Raw genomic sequence first — 17483 nt, forward strand, 5'->3', positions numbered from 1 at the left:
CTCTTCATTGCTAGTGAGCTTACGGGGCTGTACGCCACTGCTCATGCACTGCTTGTTCTGTTTTGTGCTGCTTGTCATTAACCCTGGTCTCTCTTTGATAGCTTCAGAAACACAGGGACTACGTGCCACAAGATACCGTTTTATTTCTCATTCCTCTCACGTCCAGTGTTCTGGGTTCGGTGATGCAGGGGCTGCCTAACAGAGTGGCTGGGGTTATGCAGTTTTGTAATAGATTTGTCTACCTCAGCGTGCGCCTCTAGCGCAGTGGAGATGAGCTGTGGTTTGCTGCGCGGCATCCTCCGGCGAGCCCCTGGAGAGGGTGGCCCTGGCTCCCCTGCTCATCTCCAGGAGATCTGTCCGTTTTCAGGGTGGTGACTGATGGCACGTTTTGTGCTCGCCAGCGTCCTCGTATTTCACATCATCTCGTGCCCTTTGCGTGCTGGATTTGTAATTATTTTTTTTTGAGATCAAGAATTTATGAATCAAAAGATGGGGGTGTGGAGCCGTGTGGAGGCTGAGTCAGATTGTGAAAAAGGAAAGCCAAGCAAGAGTGTGCAATTGCATATCACATTTACAAACACGGTTTCATTCATCTCCATATGTTGCTCCTGTTACTACTAATAAAGCTCTGGTTTCTCAGACGGGAGCTGCCAGTGGAACACTGGAACACTGATTTTCCTGGGGTTTGTACTCTATGGCCTCCGTAGTGTTTGTGTTACAGTATGTGATTTTCACAATTATGTTTTCATTACATTAAACACATTACTATCAGAAAGAATTTGATAATATGAATGTACTTCCCACACACTCTCTCGTTCCTATTGTTCAGTGTGCAAAGAAGTGATAGATTATTTACCAGCAGCAATGTGCTTCCTCCTATACTGGTAAGATTTCCTAATCATACAATTAAACAAAAAAAAGCTTTTTCCCTGAGTGCACACCCCTGTTTGGGGTGTTTCCTTCCTCACCCTGCTAATGATAGCGAAATCCATCACAGTGATTTTGGAGCTGCAGGAAATCTAGCTTTGTCTACTGAAAGGTTTCTACAGAAGCCTCTATAGGCAAAGGGAGCCAGAGAGCAAGGTCTGCTTTAAGCATAATGGTGTCTGGGGTTTTCTTCCCTGGCAGAGAGGTGTAACTGTGGAGTGGACAGTAATTAGCTTAATCCAACATTGAGAGAGAAGGAAGAAGAATGATTTTATTGGAAAAATAAGAGGTTTTTTTGAAGTTTCAGATGTGAGATTTAAGCAGCAGTTTGACTGACCTTTGTGATTTCTATTTTAGACAAAAGGCAGCAACCTAGTACAAGGGTATCGTTTGTCTTCTCCCAGTCTCTTCCTTTGTTCTCCTTGGCTTTAGCCTGTCACTTCCTAGGGCTTGTCTCTGTCCCTTACTGGGACAGCAGCACCTCTCACCCGTGACTCTCAGAAGTGCTGTACTGGCAGGTGATTATATTTTTTTCTACTGCTTATTTCACGTCTTCTCTGCTGTGCAAGGTATTTTTTCCTTCCTGTGACCCTCTGAGTCTCTTTTCTCTATGTCTTATTTATGATTCAGTATTTCTACCTTACCAAACATTGTGCTGGTTACTTTACCTTCCTCCTCTCTGCTTTTTGTCCACTCATGCCTTTTCTCTCATTTTTATCCCCTTTCATGTATCTTCTCTTTCTTATATATTTTTTCCCCTCTTTTACTGAGTTTCTGTTTTATACCCTCTCCTGCTGTCTCCTTTCTGATATCTCACTTCAGTCCACTGCCTTACTCTACCTTCTTCTAGACAGTTTTTCTCCGAAGTGTTCCTTTGGTCATTGTCCTTTTCCTCCCTTACATTTGCATATGTAGACATACATATATATGTATGTGTATTATATATATGTGATATATATGTAAATATAAGGTACTAATGTACACGTATACAAATACATATTACATACATATAATGTATCTCTAATATACATATATATCTCCACACCGCATCTTCCTTTCTCCAGCTGAAACAAAGAAATTGCTCATGCTGATAGTCTGATCCTATTGCATCCCTTTCTCAGGACCTGAAATACACTGCTCCTGCCCATCCTCCAACACATGTATTGGGTCAACTGAAGAATTAAGTGTGTGGGAAATGTTCCTAAATTCAGAAGTGTACTTGAGAATGTGTCTCGCTCAGGCTGCACTGTGAACATAGCAGTTGTGCTCCCACTGACAGTACCAGAGGAGAACTGTAAGCCCCTTGAACTCAAAGACCTAATGGCATTTTCTTTAAATTTCTCAGTTTCTGGATTTTTTTGGTTTGTTTTTTTCTTTTTGTAATGAAAAGACTATGATTTTAGGTAAGGGACACTGCCCTCTCTTTGAATTATCCCTTGCATCCTGGACTGATCCAAAATTAGACCTGACAAAGTGCTTTTCTTTTTTTCCCCAATTGTCTTGTTTTATTGCTAGGCAACTTTTCTGCAGCTATTGGGAGAGAAATGCTTTCCTCTCATCAGAGCTAAGCTCTGGCCCTGAAAAGGGCTCTGTGTGGGGTGAGACTGGGATCTCAGCTTGTCAGTTTCCCTCTTTTCTGGAGCCAGAGAGAGGGGAGAGCTGTGACTGCAGGATCATATGCATTAGGTGGGAGATGGAAGAATAGATGCATAATCCAAAAAAGCTACATTAACTTCAGGGAGTGAGGGGTAGAGTTGTTTCATAATTTTTCCCCTTGACTGTCACTGACTATAAACACCATCACTGGGGATCAAGGGCAAATGTTAGATTTCGCAGTTTAAAGAAGAGTCTTAGTTTAAAAAAAAATCGTTTAATAATTAAACTTCTTTTTTTTTTCTCCTGTCGTTCAAAGAGCATACTACTAACTGGCTGGAATGAAAACAGCTCTATCCCACAGATTCCACCTCCACTTTCTGGCAGCTTACCTGACTCATAAAGAGAGTGGGGGATTTTATATGCCGCCTACATCAACTCAACATTTTCCTTTGTGGTGAGAGTTAATCACCACGCTTGTCATATTATTTCACCGACCCTCCTGAAGTGGGGATTCTTTACCTTTCAAACCAGCCTTAAACCTTCTTATTGAATAGGGTGGGAATTTTTTTTCTGAATATGGTGAAAATATATAGGTGGTTCATTGCACTAAGATTTTAGTGTTATTTGTTAAAAAGTAGCCTTTACCCCAGGATCAGGGAAGAAGAGAGTTGCCATTTGCAGGGAACACATCTCTGACATGAGATGTTACACCCAGAGAGTTGAGATCCGTCAGCTGAAGGTAGAGGACTATCCCACTGGTAATCATTGTAGGTGGTGTGTCCTGAGGAGGAAACTGGAGTTTGAGCCATGGTGATCACGGTTTTAAGTGGGCAAAATTTTGTCAGCACAGGCAATGCTTATATTAAGACAGAGTCAGGAAAAATGGGCATGCTTTGGGGCACGTAAAACCTTTCCTTATAACCTGGTCATATCACCTATGTGACTCTGTGTCTTGTGGGGAGGGAGATCCTACGTAGTAGACTAATATTTGTCAAGAAGAATATACTACACAAAAGAGACTGGATGATAGGATTGAGAACAAAACACAGAGTTGGAAATACAGTAGATGAAGTGTGTGAAGGAGGCAATGGAGGAATGGAAAGTGCACCTCCAGGAAGGTTATTGGGAGTTACAAAGAGGACATGAGTTATCCTGGAAAGTGAGAGGAAACTTGAGCAGAAAAGCGTGTGACATTTTTGCAGAAGTTCTTGAAATGAGGTAGAGGAAGGAACTGCTCTGGAGCTCAGCACTTGAAAAGAAAACCTAGTGTGAAGGAGGGCCAGGGAAAGCATTTGGTAAGGGTCTCATCATTTCTTTGTCACAAAGGTAGAATCAAGGAAAGTAAGCAAAGGAGAAAACCAAGAGGACTGAAGTGAACCATTGGCAAATGTCAATGAAGGAAGGGCAGGGAAAGGAAGCTGACGCCAGGTTGATGGAGATGAGTAAGTCCACTTTGGGTCTTCTGTAGGACCTGGAAATAGACTGAGTAATAAGCAGATGATGCTTATGGAGCATCCTGTCAGGAATGAGCTGTCTGACCATACTAATACGAATATAGGTTATTTGCATTCTTGATGTGTTTTAGGTCTTAAAATGCACTACATATATAGCAGCTCTGCCCTGAAGGTAATGGAAGCTGCAGCTGCCTCGACCTTCGTGTAACACCCTCCTTTTTCTCCCATGCCAGAATTAACCTCATATTATCTCCTCTCCTGCACTGTGGGTCCTCAGCCCAGCTCCAATCATCCTTCTTATCGATTGCCCCTGCCTGGTAACTGGGGCACAACTCAAGATGAGGACTTAGCAGTCACCTGCAAAGATGTGCTTCTCACAGAAGAGGCACTAATGAGCTCTGTGGAGAAAGCATGCTGGGAGAGACACCAGCAGGGAGGAAGAAGAGCAAAGGGTGGAGCACATCATGCAAGGAAAAAACAGGTTGAGAATCTGTAAGACTATAGCAGTGCGGAAACTAAAGGCATGAGTGCCTAAGAGGATGGAACCATGGATAGTTAAAAGTAACAGTATGGTGCAGCTCATATGGCATTCCACTTTAAACCTGCTGCCTTTGAAAACCCTTCTGAGTTTTGAAAAGCGAGCCTTACATTTAATTGTTCTGGTTGCTACTGACCACACAGGACCACTGGCATTTTGTCCAGCAACCCCCATTTTCTTCACTGCTGGTCTAGTGGTTGCAACCAGGGCTTCAGCAGATTTCTCTTTGCACCCCTGCCTGACATAAATATTGATGTATCCCCAATTATGCTTTGATTTGAAGAAGAGAATGTTAAGTGGAGACCTCATAGCAGCCTTTCAGTATCTGAAGGGCTACAGGGAATCCAGAGAGAGACTCTTTGTTAGGAGCTGCAGTGACAGGACAAGGGGCAATGGATACAAATTGAAAGGGGAAATTTAGGTTAGGTACTAGGAAAAGGTTTTTTCACTGTGAGGGTGGTCAGACATTGGAACAGGTTGCCCAGGGAGGTAGTAGATACCCCAGCCCTGGCAGTGTTCCAAGCCAGGTTGGATGAAGCCTTGAGCAACCTGGTGTGAAGTGGAGGTGTCCCTGCCCATGGCAGGGGTTGGGACTAGATGATCTGCAAGGTCCATTCCAACCCCTAAAATTCTGTGATTGTATGACTTCTCTGGAAGGAAGATGACTTTTTGTAGCTTGTATCGGCACAGTGACTAGCACCCTAAATCCATATGATAATGATGCTATCACAAATTAGAGGTAAATTAAACCACTAGTCACAAGCAAATTTGTGCAAAGTGGAATTTGGACATGGGCTAACCTGATCTGAAAGCCATTTTTTTTAATGTTTCTGGAGAAATGACAGCTTTTCAACCCTGTGGCTGTTCAAAGTAATGTGTTAGTCTCTGTACAAATACCACATGTCCTATGGGACCAACTGGCAGCAAACCTGCTGGGTCTTTGAACCTCCTGGCACTTGTAATGGGTGTGAGAAGAAGGAGGAAGGAACAATAAATAAAAGAATAAAGGAAAGAGAAGTACAAAGTGAAGGACATCTGTGCATTTTGATAACAATTCTTCAGTAGCACAGCAGCATAGAACAGAAAAATATTGTCTGGTTAATGTAGAGCAGTTACTTGCTATGCTGGAGCTGCCTCCTAGAAATCTTGTTTTATTTTTTTAAATCAAGTTTTGTCTTTGAACTATGGAAGGTATGGTATGGGTTTCTCCCCTCCTCCCTTGCCTTTATCCTTCCACTTCCAAGTAAGGATGTAAGTGACGTTCCCTGTCATCTCTAGTGTAAATTTATTCATGAACATTTTAAAATGACTTATTGTCAGTTCTTGTTTCAGAGTTTACTTTTACCTTCAATAACTCTTGTGTCCTTAGTGCTCATCCGTATCTATTTCTGGAGACAAGCCAGCTCCCCTCTTCAGGGGAGCTTTGCCATGCTGTCCCAGCCATGCTTCTGTCCTCTGCTTCCATCTAACAGGCTCTCCATTTTCTGGCTTCCTACAGAAGATGACCTCTAACACTTAGAGGACTCTCTGCCTGTGGTAATGTGATCTGGTGGCAGCAGCAGCAGCAGAAAAAGGTGTCAGTAGTCCTGGATCGTGTTCCCGATCCGGTTATTGGATTATGTGAGATCTGGGGAAAGACATTTATCTTTGTTTCCCTGCAGGCTCCAGTAATAGTCACACATCTCTGTTTTAGAGCAAAATTGCTTTTACCATGCCAAATGAATTATTAATACACACATTACAATATTTTCAGCCCTTTAGCTTGTGGCATGGCATGCAGTCCTGTTGGATGTACCTGTGTGGTACCCCTGCCTCCTGTGTTTACACTCTATGTTCCCAGGCACCCAGGCTTTGCAGCCATGATAAAGCAACTTTCACATACTACTGATTTTTTTTTGTTAATTGCATGCTTTCTGCTATTTCTTTCTTAAATCATTGTCAGGACTTGCTGAAATGTGAGTAGTGTAACTGGGAAGTGGTGACTGAAGTGCGAGGCTCTCATTCAGAAGGAATATCGGTCATGATTGATTACAGCTGCACACGTCATGCCCTTGCCTGGCACTTTCTCCCCACACAGAGGGAGAGTTGGTGATAACTGTCAAGGTCTGTTGAACATGCATGCATTGGACCCATATATATCCCATGAAGGTTGTTAAAAAGTTTTGCTGGGTGTATATCACCCATGTCATTGAGAATATGTGGTAACATTTACATTGCGATGTACCTATCACGTCACTCTTAAAAGCCTTAATGACCTTGGTCTGAACTTCAGTCTAATTTGTGTCATAGGTTTCCACTTTGGCATGGGTTTATATCCAAGTGTATCATGCCCAGTCAACGTGGTTTGGCCAGAGTACATATTTGGGGGTACAATCTCTGCTTTTGTTTCTTTTTTCTGCATAAATTATCTGTGGCATTGGGAAAAAGTCACAGAAGCCTACTAAAACCTGAGTATGGGGCATGCGGGATGAAGAGGTGCCACACGTGTCTGCATTGGTTCCCACATAACTCCTACCTTAACTCAGAAGCAGCTCTCATCTCCTGAGGCAGCTGCTTCTCCCTCTCCCACCCACTCTCCCCTTATGGCCTGCAGGTGCTGGGCTGTAGCTCCTCTTATATTTTTGGCTGAATGGCTGAGTTAGCACATTTTTAATGGATGCCTTTTTCACCACTGGTGAAAATAGTCTAGAATTTTGATAAATCTCTGTTACTCCATAAAATCTGTAAAAATAGTTTGTTTAAATGCCATAGCAGTTCTTTAGGCTTATTATCACTACCAGTTTAGAGACCGTGGCTCCATTGTAGGAGTTATTTAAATATAGCAGACTTAGTGAGTTTATGCTTTTCCAGAGAAATTGAAATTATGCAATTAAAGACCAAGTGATTTTCATTTTTGGCACAGAGCAATTTATTTCGAATCTGCACTTTTTATTTTCAGTAGCATAGGGCATCATGGAATAAGTAAAGCACCTTTCTTTGCTTAGTACTACAGACCCCAGTCACCTATGATTTTTGTTCTCACACACATCTCCCATAGTCTGTACTTTGCAAACCACCAAGGAGATACATAGAGCTTGTGATGTTTCTGAGTAGCAGAGCTGCTCTGATGTCTTGCTTGCTTCTTGTGCCCAGTAGGATTGCTCCAGGTCAGCCTGAGGTCAGCTGCCTGTACATAGTTAGAAGGCTCTGACCTCTCCCAGTCTTCAGAGCAATTTAGCTGAGTCTAAGGATGGGACTAAACCCTGTACTCAGACGCAGAGTTGCTGCTGACAGGTTGACCCCCAGTGGGTCCGACTGAGTTGAAGTGGGACATGAAGGGAAACAAAGTCTGTTGCTTGAGGAAGGGATTTGTGGCAGAAGCAGCAAATCCTGATGACTCTGACACTTGGAGAGGAAGCTTGTGCTGAAGTTTATGTTGTGTAAGGTTTTTGCTTATTGATAAAACCCCAGGAAGGAAGTAAGTCTGGTTGTGTTCCCTGTTGGGCTGTGTTAGTACTGAGGACTTTCAGAGGGTGGCTGTGATAGTACAGAGTCACAGAATATTCTGAGTTGGAAAGGACCCACAGAGGATCATTAAATCCAACTCTTACAGGTTTTTCTGTAATCCTGGCACTCTGTGGGAAAACTGACTGGAGTGTAATTGTAGCAGATGCTGGTACTGTGTGTACTTTCTAAACATTTAACAGGTATTAATCTATAGAAAAATTGTTTCTCCTTCTTGCATTTATTAGGTACTGTTAGTCAAGTGTGTAAATCAGATATATCCCAAAGCAGGTAGATAATGAGTGCTCTTATAAAGAGCAGATAGTAAAGCTTTCGTTAAGTACTCATTTGTTAACAGTAACAAAACTTTGATAAAATATGAAGTCTGATTTTTATGAAGTACTGAGCCACCTGAATTCCAGTGGAAATCAATGTTGGCCATTGGTGCTAAGGATCTCTAAACATTGTATTTGTGGTTTCAGACCCAGGTTAAATCCCTATTGACTTCAGACACTCTTAATCAGCATAAGGACTGCAATATGTAGCCTCCTGACAGACGTTTTTCTTGCAACACTGTCTTTCTGTTGCTCTGCTTGACTCATGGGTAAGATCTCTGATTGATACCCCCACAACCCTGAGAAGTACTTGCAACTTGAGCAGAAGAAGAAATTACAGCTGTTTCTGTTGATTAAAAATGTGCTTTCTAAAAATCATAGATAAAAGATTACTGTGGGGAGCATCCTGTACTGAACTCCCAGTCAGTGGGTTAACACAGGCAATGTTAGGGTCATCCAGAGAGGACACCAGTGTATCACAGTGCTCTGTTCTGCTTGTATTTGTTGTAAAGATATCTAAAGATCTCTTTGAACATAGTGAGTCTATATCAGGGACTGATTTTGTGGCATTTCTTTCTTAAAGGAGTGGAGGGCATCTTCAGTTTTAACCTTTATTCATGGTCCAATACACAAGCATGAATCTGTCGACTAGAAAACTGCACGTGTATCCAAGGTTAAAAGTTAACCATAACTTTACAGGAGCAATAATATAAAATGCAGCAGAGCATGTGGAAGTGTGGATGGGGCCTTATTATTGGTACTTGATTACCTGAGAGGAGACCTAGGATCCCAAAACTGTTTTCTGCATCCCTCCACCATTGGAAGAAATCAGGCATTTCAGACTAGTTTACCTTATTCTAGAAAATTCTCCTCTTCAAAGCAGGTATTACCTCATCATCACATGCTAGACAACATACCAAGAGAAAAATTCTTTCCAGTCCAAAATATGACTATCAGTTTTTGCACATAAGGTAACAAACATCACCAGTGTCTCACGATGACTCATCACACTGCTGATCTGCTTTAGTGCCAGAGTAGCAGAGCTTGATACCAAGGTCACAGTTCTGGGCAAGGTTATGGAAGAGATCATCCTGAGTGCCATTACACGGCACACACAGGGCAGCCAGGGGATCAGGCCCAGGCAACATGGATTTACAAGAGGAAGGTCCTGCTTGACCAGCCTGATCCCCTTCTATGACAAAGTGATCTGCTTAGTAGGTGATAGAAAGGTTGTGGAAGTGGTCTATCTGAATTTCAGTAATGCATTTGACACTGTTTCCTGTATCTTCCTTCTAGGAAAACTGTCTGCTTGTGGCTGGGTGGACTCTTTGATGGGTAAAAAACTGGCTGGATGGCCCAGGGAGTTGTGGTTAATGGAGCTAAATGCAGTTGGTGGCTGGTCACTAGTGCTGTTCCCCAGGGCTCAGTATTGGGGCCAGTCCTGTTCAACATCTTTATTGGTGATCCAGACGTGGGGATTGAGTGCACCCTCAGTAAATTTGCAGACAACACTAAGTTGGGTGGGAGTGTCGATCTGCTTGAGGGTGGAAAAGTTCTAGAGAGAGACCTGGACAGACTTAATCATTTGCTAAGGACAATGCATGAGGTTCAGTAAGGTGAAGTGCTGGTCCTGCACTTGGGGCACAAGAACCCCATGCAGCACTACAGGCTAGGGTAGGAGTGACTTGAGAACTGTTCAGCAGAAGTGGGCTTGGGAGTGCTTGTGATAGTGGCTCAATATGAGCCAACAGTGTGCCCACGCATCTTGGCCTATATCAAGGATAGTGTGGCAGCAGGACTAGGGCAGTGATCATACCCCCATGCTCAGCATTGGTGAGGCCACACCTCGAGTGCTGTGTTCAGTTTTGGGACCCTGACTTTAAAAAAGACATTGAGGTGGTGGAATGTGGGCAGACAAGGCTCATGAAAGGCCTAGAAAACAAGTCTTAAGAGGAACAGCTGAGGGAGTTGGTTTTGTTCAGTCTTAAGAAGAGGATGCTCAGGGGTGATCTCATGGCTTTCTACAACTACCTCAGAGCAGATTGTGGAGAGGTGGGGGATGGTCTCTCCTGCCATGGCTGCAGGGAGAGGACTAGAGGGAATGGTCATAAACTGAGCTGAGACAGAGAAGATTCAGATTAGATGTTGGGAAAAGATTTTTCCCTGTTAGGGTGGTCAGGCACTGGAATAGGTTGTTCAGGGAAGTGGTGGAGTCACCATCCCTGGAGGTGTTTAAGAGGCATCTGGATCTGGTGCTGGAGGATATGGGTTAGGGGTTACAGCAGTGACAGGTTAATGGTTGGACTTGATGATCTTGGAGGTCTCTCTCTACCTTGATGATTCAATGGTTCTAATTAATCACAAAACATTGCTTGTTTTCTCAACTATTGTTGTATAATGACACCTGCCAGAAGAGCAGATTCTTGTTTAATAACTTCCAGGTAGATGGCCATGCATTATAAAAGGGAGGAGATTTGCAGTTTGCAGAAATATGCTGTTCCAATAACAGTCATTTGTTGACACCTGCTAATTTGTAAACTGTATTTGCCAGATCTTAAAAGCATTTCAGAGCAGATGAATCTGTTAGAAAGCCTTTTCCTTTCAGTGGAAACATTTCCTAATTTGTTGCCCTTTGTGTTTCAGAGTAAAACAAAAAGCAGCAGCCAATTTCACTTTATGTTTCTTGGCACGTAGGAATAAAGTCAAGTACTCCTTCTTTTATACAGTAGGAGAAGCTAAGGAAAGGGACAATAATTGGACAGAGCTAACAGGACATTCCTATTTAAGGAGCAGAATAAACAGCAGGTTGGCTCTCATTTACTCTAGCAAGGATTAAAATAGAACATCAGAAAATCAGATGTCTAAAAGACGAGAGCTTAAGTTTTTCCTACAAATGTTTAATTTTTCACCAAAAACTTTTATGATTGATAGGAAATTACAACAAGGGAGCAGCCTGGTGGGCATGGGGGTTTACAGTGGATGCCCCAGCCCCATCACAGCAAGGACAGCCTTCAATAGGAAGAGGAAAGCAAAAAGATTTATGTGCTGTTTCCATCTCTGCATGAGGAGAGGTCCAAAAGGCCAGCTAAATAGTCCGCCCATGGTCATCCACGCACACCACTGGCACCAGCTTGGCACTGGTCCTACAGACTCAGCAGCAAGGCCAAAAATGCTGCAGGAGCTTCCCTGCCTGTCTCTCTCCATCAGTTTATCAGGCCTGGGGAAAAGAGAGACAGCATCCAGCTCCACGTGGGATTTCTCAGCAGGGCTCATCTCCCATCTCAGATCTAAGCGACTGTTGTGATTTGTATCTTTGACTATGTTTTTCAGTTCATTTTCCTTTTAATGATGCTGAAGAAAGGGGTGTCAACACAAAGTAAGATGTATCTGTCACTGCGCACCACTCTGGTTTCTGGCAGCAGTCAGACTGCTGCTGGGAGCTGGCTGGAAAAATTACTGTGGATGCTTTTGTTGTTGGATTTCTGAGGAAAGAAAAAAGCGCCAGCACTGATAACTGATTGACTCAGACCATACACAGCCATAAAAAAACCAAAGTGCCCAAATATTTTCCTCTAAAACCTGAAACCTTCCAGATGTCCCTGTGATGCTTCAGAGTGCCTTCCCTTGCATGGCCATACCCTGTGTCCCAGGACCTCAGTGGCCTGGACCTGGAGATGAACACCATCTCCCCTCCTTAGGGGTCCTTGTGGGAGTCTCTGGCTGTAGTATCCCATGGGAAATGTCTATCAAGGGAACACAACTCATAAAGCATATTCTACCCAGCTTCAGTCCCCAAGAGTCACAGAACGGATGAGGCTGGAGGTGCCTTTGGTGAGCATCTAGTCCAGCCCATGCTCAGAGCAGGGTCAGCCACTGAGGGTTGCTCAGAGCTGCATCCAGTTGGATCTTCAGTATCTCCAAGGATGAAAATTCCACAGCCTCTTTGAGCAAACTGTGCCAGTGCTTGGTCAACCTCCCAGTAGAGAAGTCAGTCATGATGGCAACACTTCCAAAGACAAAAGCTAATTATTATAACCTCTTTGGTTCTTTCTCTAAATCACTCCCTCTCTTCTTTTTTTTTTGTTTTGCTGTTTTGTTAGGGAGAAGGAAAGAAATGCAACTATTTTCATAAAAAGAAACCATTTTTTTAAAGGCCACAGTGTTTCCCTCAACAAACTCCACATGGACACTTTGGGAATAATCCCACTACTTCTGTCTTCATACCAGAGCAGCACCTGCGAGTGGGTTGTGTTGCAGGGTGGACCATTATTAACATTCTTTATTTAGCACCTGGCAAATTCACTCAGGCTCTTTGTGCTAGGCACTGCCCAAAGAAACCACAAGGAATACAACCTGTTCTCAAAGAAGGTGTTATTTACCTGTCAAACAGTTGCCTGCAAAGAAATGGGTGGAGAGAAGCAAGGACACCAAAGCTTGTGCTGACGCTAATCTCTGACCTTTGGTGTCATTGCTTCCCACACTGGAGCCATACATGGGAGAAAAGTGAGATCCTGGATGCACTACCCAAGGCTGTTAGCTGGTCAAATGGCCAGAGATGTCCTGTATGTGTCACCTTTTCTGGAGCCATGTGAAATCACTCTGGTGCCTGTTGGGCCTGTATTCATTTTTTAAAAGCTGCAGTACAAGTGCACTTAATAATTAATACATATTTTAGAAGGACATAATTTTCAAAAGCCTAAGAAATAGTAATTTGCATTTTTCAGTTGTATTGTTTTTCAGTCAGGAAATGAGCTCAAGAGAAAAAGAAGCAAATGTACAGTTATTTCTTCTCTTGGAAAAATGCCTTTCCATTGAAAAGACATATTTTTGAGTCTATGAACAGAGTGGTAGGGGATTTCTTCTCCCAGTGCTGCTTCCTAAATGGAGGAAGAAAGGAAGAAAATGTGGTGTTTAAAGGGAGCAGGTGTCAAGGTTTTGAAGGGTGTCCAGGACTTTTGGGGAAGTCCAGCACTTGCCCTTCCAAATGCCTCACAAGAACGCCTGGGAAAACTAGAGAAGGGGGTGAGATGGCAGAGTCAAACACTTAGCACACAACTAAGGACACTGGTGCCAACTTTGGCTTCTAGACAGGAGGATGTTTTGGAGGGCCATGGTGGAGACCTTGCCTCCGTGTGCCCTAGCATCCTGAGCAATACCAACCAGCCCTTGAAGCTGGGCATACCCTCACTTGAAATGCTCGGCATTGCCCCTTGCCCAGTGCCTGCCAGACCATGTGCCTGCCAGAGCCCAGCACTGATAGGGCAGACTTGGAGCCACAGAGGTTTCTCGCGTGATTTGGAAGCAGGAGGTGGTATCCACTGGGATCAGGGCACCTAAATCCAGCCTCAGTTTCAAAGGTGTCTGTTCCCACTGGGAGCAACCAGGAACTTCATATAGACAGCAACAGCTGCTGTGTCTGGCTTTGACCACAGATACAAGCAGCAGTGGAGAAACCAGGCATCTCACTCCTTCCCAAGGAGGACAGCCAGGGCTGAGCATGCAGCCGTTGCTTTGGTGTGGGCACCATTTAGGTCCCTCTGATACTAGGTGTGCAGACCATATGTTGCATCCCAGCTTTCTCTCTCCTGTTTGCTTCAATCCATTTTCCCATGTGCCATCAGCCCTGAAGCTCTTTTTCTCTACTAGTCTCTCTTGACCAACAGTCTGTACTTCCTAAGTCATCTTCAAGGGAGGCGCAGAGCAGTAAAACCCAAGCCCTGGCGTGATGCTGGATGTTTATCCTCCAGCAAAGCCTGAAGAAGACTTGTCTTTTAAGGGAGCGCTCAAAGTGCCCTCTGAAACACAAAACCATTTGCCAGGTTGCAACACAGTTGTTCCCTTAAGCCCTGTAGTAAAGCTCGTGTAAATTGGTAGTGTAGGGAGGCACAGTTTTTTGATGGGTTTACATAGTTTTTGTTGCTGCACTTCTGGATGAGAGTAGTCAGCTGCAGGTCAGGGCTCTGCAGGCTGTGGCCTAATGAAGAAAAACTCAGAGGGAGAGTCAGGCATCTTTGGTGTAAACTGGCCAGCAAGGCTTGTTCTCTCCAAAGCAGAAAGCACCAAATAGCAGGAAACAATTCTCTCCATCAACATGTAGACCAAAAGCACTTTGATTTTTGACTCCTATCCACACTTCTGTGTCTCTGCCTGGTGATTCCTGCCACCTCCTCTAAACTTTTCTACTCTCTGGTTTTTTTTTCCTAGCTAAGGTGGCTGCTGAGAGATTCTTGTAGCTCAGCTAACTAGCTTAAAACTATATGATTTTTATATTCCACTGGAATACATGGCATCAAACAGTAGCCACAGAAATACAAGCACCCTCAAAATAAACTTCTACCTGCATGCAAATAAAAAAGGGTCTGTTGAAGATCACATAAAATAATTTTGACCTGTCATATAAGGGTGGCTTCAGTGATATCTTGCAACAGTCTTCAACCCATTCCAGCAAGATTTAATTAATCCATGCTGCAGTTAGTGTTTTCTTTGGAACTGTGACATCCTTCTCAGAAAGATGTTCACCCTCCATCTCATATTTACTAAGTAGATGCCAATTAAGCCTGGGTTCAGCAATGTTGACAAGGCTAGCGTAATAGGGATTTAAACAGAAAACAACAGAAAGCCATACACAGAACAGTTCTTGCTGGCAGCTCGAAAATGCTTGCATGAGATCATGGGATATTTGTCTCAGAATCAGTTGTCGCTTGTCTACGACTCAGACTCTCATCTTTCAGTACAACAATTCTGTAGGAGATCAAAAAAGAATTAGATACTTTTTATGTTCTCTCCAAGCAGCTCCAAGACCCAGAGAAAAATCTCTCAGGATGCCAGAGCCAGCAAAGTCAACCTCAGCCCCCAAAAAGGGCTCCAAGAAAGCCGTGACAAAGACCCAGAAGAAGGGTGATAAGAAGCGACACAAAAGCAGGAAAGAGAGCTACTCCATCTATGTCTACAAGGTGCTGAAGCAGGTCCATCCTGACACTGGCATCTCCTCCAAGGCCATGGGCATCATGAACTCCTTTGTCAACGACATCTTTGAGCGCATCGCTGGAGAAGCCTCTCGCCTGGCCCATTACAACAAGCGCTCCACCATCACCTCCCGGGAGATTCAGACAGCCGTGCGCCTGCTGCTCCCAGGAGAGCTGGCCAAGCATGCTGTCTCAGAGGGCACCAAGGCTGTCACCAAGTACACGAGCTCCAAGTAGCCAGAGGTCACCTCTGCAATGGGACCATCAAGCACCGGGCCCTCCATGCAAGCACAGATAGGCAGCTATGGTCTGGATAAATGTCACAGCTATTATCCACAGCAATTTATAGCCTTGGGATGGGCATGAGAAGCTGCCCAGTGGAAGAGGAGACGGTGATCTGGATGTCAGATGATTTTCATAGTTCAGGATGTGGAAAGGATTTGTTGAGGCTGGTGGAAGAGGCCCCTGCTTTCACATATCATTCAAAGAACTGACCAACCGTAGTATATCCAGTCTCCTCTGTGCTTGGCAAACATGCATGTTTGGCACTGGCAGAGGAGACTGGCAGCAGCAACACAGAGACACCATCCCTGAAGTCTTCCTGTTCGACTGCTTTCTCACGGTCATCTGAGATGGGCTCTGAGGACTCAACACTGGTATCCTCTCCCTTATTGCCAGGATCCCTCATGGTGTACAGTGGCTCAGCCTACCCTGTGCTGGCAGAATTGGCATCAACAGCTGCAGGACATACATTGATTCAACAGCTATCTGTGCTTGGCAGCCTGTTTCAAAGAGCAAGCCCAGCAGGCAGGCAGATACCCAAGTTGATACCAAGCGCTAATCCTCGTCCTTGCTCCTGATGGATGAGCCATGGAGCAGGCTGAGGGTGCTGGAGCTGTCCACTGCCTCCCACCTTGTGCCAAGGCAGAGGATATGGGCGAGGTGGGATGTTGGGACTGGGTCACTACCTTTCCTGCTGCTGCTTCTCCTGCTTTAGGACTTTGGTGTGCAAGACATTGCTAATTCTGCTGCTTTTCAGAGACTTTTCTTGCCTCGATGCTGCCTGGGCACTCTCTTCCACCTTAAGGGGTGGTGTCCATGGGGGTCCCCTCTCCGTGAGCACTAGGGTGGTGCAGGACAAACAGCACAGAGGTGTTGGGAGAGGACTGCGGATTTGGGAAGGCATCTGGTGTGGGAGCAGAGGTGGTTAATGCATTTTGGGGGAGAGAGAGGCTGGTTCCCCTCAGAGATCACTGTGGGCAGCTCACCTGACACTGCCTTCCCTGCTTTATTCAGCAACTAAAAAGCAGAAGCAAAAATTGCAGCTGGGTGGATATATAGGGACTCTTGTCTGCATCCTAGTGATTAAATAATTTTAAGCTACTTCAGATACTCCCCTTGTCTTCTCAACGTCCACAGTAAGGTGAGCAATAATAAAATCCTGGTCAAAGCCATAGAGATTAGTGGAGGAATGTCTTGGTTACAGGTTTATCTTGCCCAGACTTCTGGATAGCAGAGGAGCATGTGTAGAACTGGTGTGAAGTTGAAGCTTCCTACTCAAAACACAAAATTAGCCAACATTTTAAAAAAACCCATCTCTGGTAGGCAGTAGAGCTCGGATAAAAAATATTCATGTCTAAAATAACAACAGCTATCTGCAACTTATTCTGTAAATAAAAGAATCAGCAAAGACACAGGATCCAGAACTAAGTACAGATTCTCCCTAAACTCCAAGACCTTGTTTTTAATTGAAAGATACATTCATACCCTGAAATAGCAGCCTCACAGTACATCTCTCTCTTTCCCCTGCATTTATTCTATCCTGTTTCTTTCCAATTTGAGAGTGATTGGGACCTTTGGCAAATTTATGTTGCTTTTGGAGCTGTAGGACTCTGCAGCTCCAGAAGATTCAGTTATTTGTTGGTTTTATAACAGCGTTGCAGTTATTTTCCAGTTGATTTGAGGAAAAGACTGTATAGACCTGCTCAACCAAGAGCATAGAAACCTGAGAGCAGCCTGGGGTCTCATGTGGTCTCTGTGCAGGAGTGAAAGTCAATTTGTTTATGGGCTGCTCTAACCCTTTGCATTGGGTTTGCACACCCCATACTTGAAAAGAGGCTTTCCTCCCTCACTCTGATCAGTGGTACCACACAGCTGTCCGTGTTTCATACCCTGCTGCCAGCAG

General features: G+C 44.2%; 1 protein-coding gene across 1 annotated transcript; it reads left to right on the top strand.

Annotated features, from left to right (window-relative positions):
• The first annotated feature begins 15154 nt into the window (after window positions 1-15154).
• Window positions 15155-15535, top strand: LOC103797427 (histone H2B 5-like). The gene has a single exon (XM_009069644.1). It carries the CDS (start codon window positions 15155-15157, stop codon window positions 15533-15535), a length of 381 nt encoding a protein of 126 aa, XP_009067892.1.
• The last annotated feature ends 1948 nt before the right edge of the window (window positions 15536-17483 follow it).

Source organism: Acanthisitta chloris, unplaced genomic scaffold (assembly GCF_000695815.1).
Source record: "Acanthisitta chloris isolate BGI_N310 unplaced genomic scaffold, ASM69581v1 scaffold15322, whole genome shotgun sequence".
Lineage (NCBI taxonomy): Eukaryota > Metazoa > Chordata > Aves > Passeriformes > Acanthisittidae > Acanthisitta > Acanthisitta chloris.

Bases quoted from the DNA above. Each gene is read 5' to 3' on its own strand.
- LOC103797427 (XM_009069644.1), top strand. From the start codon at position 15,155: ATGCCAGAGCCAGCAAAGTCAACCTCAGCCCCCAAAAAGGGCTCCAAG.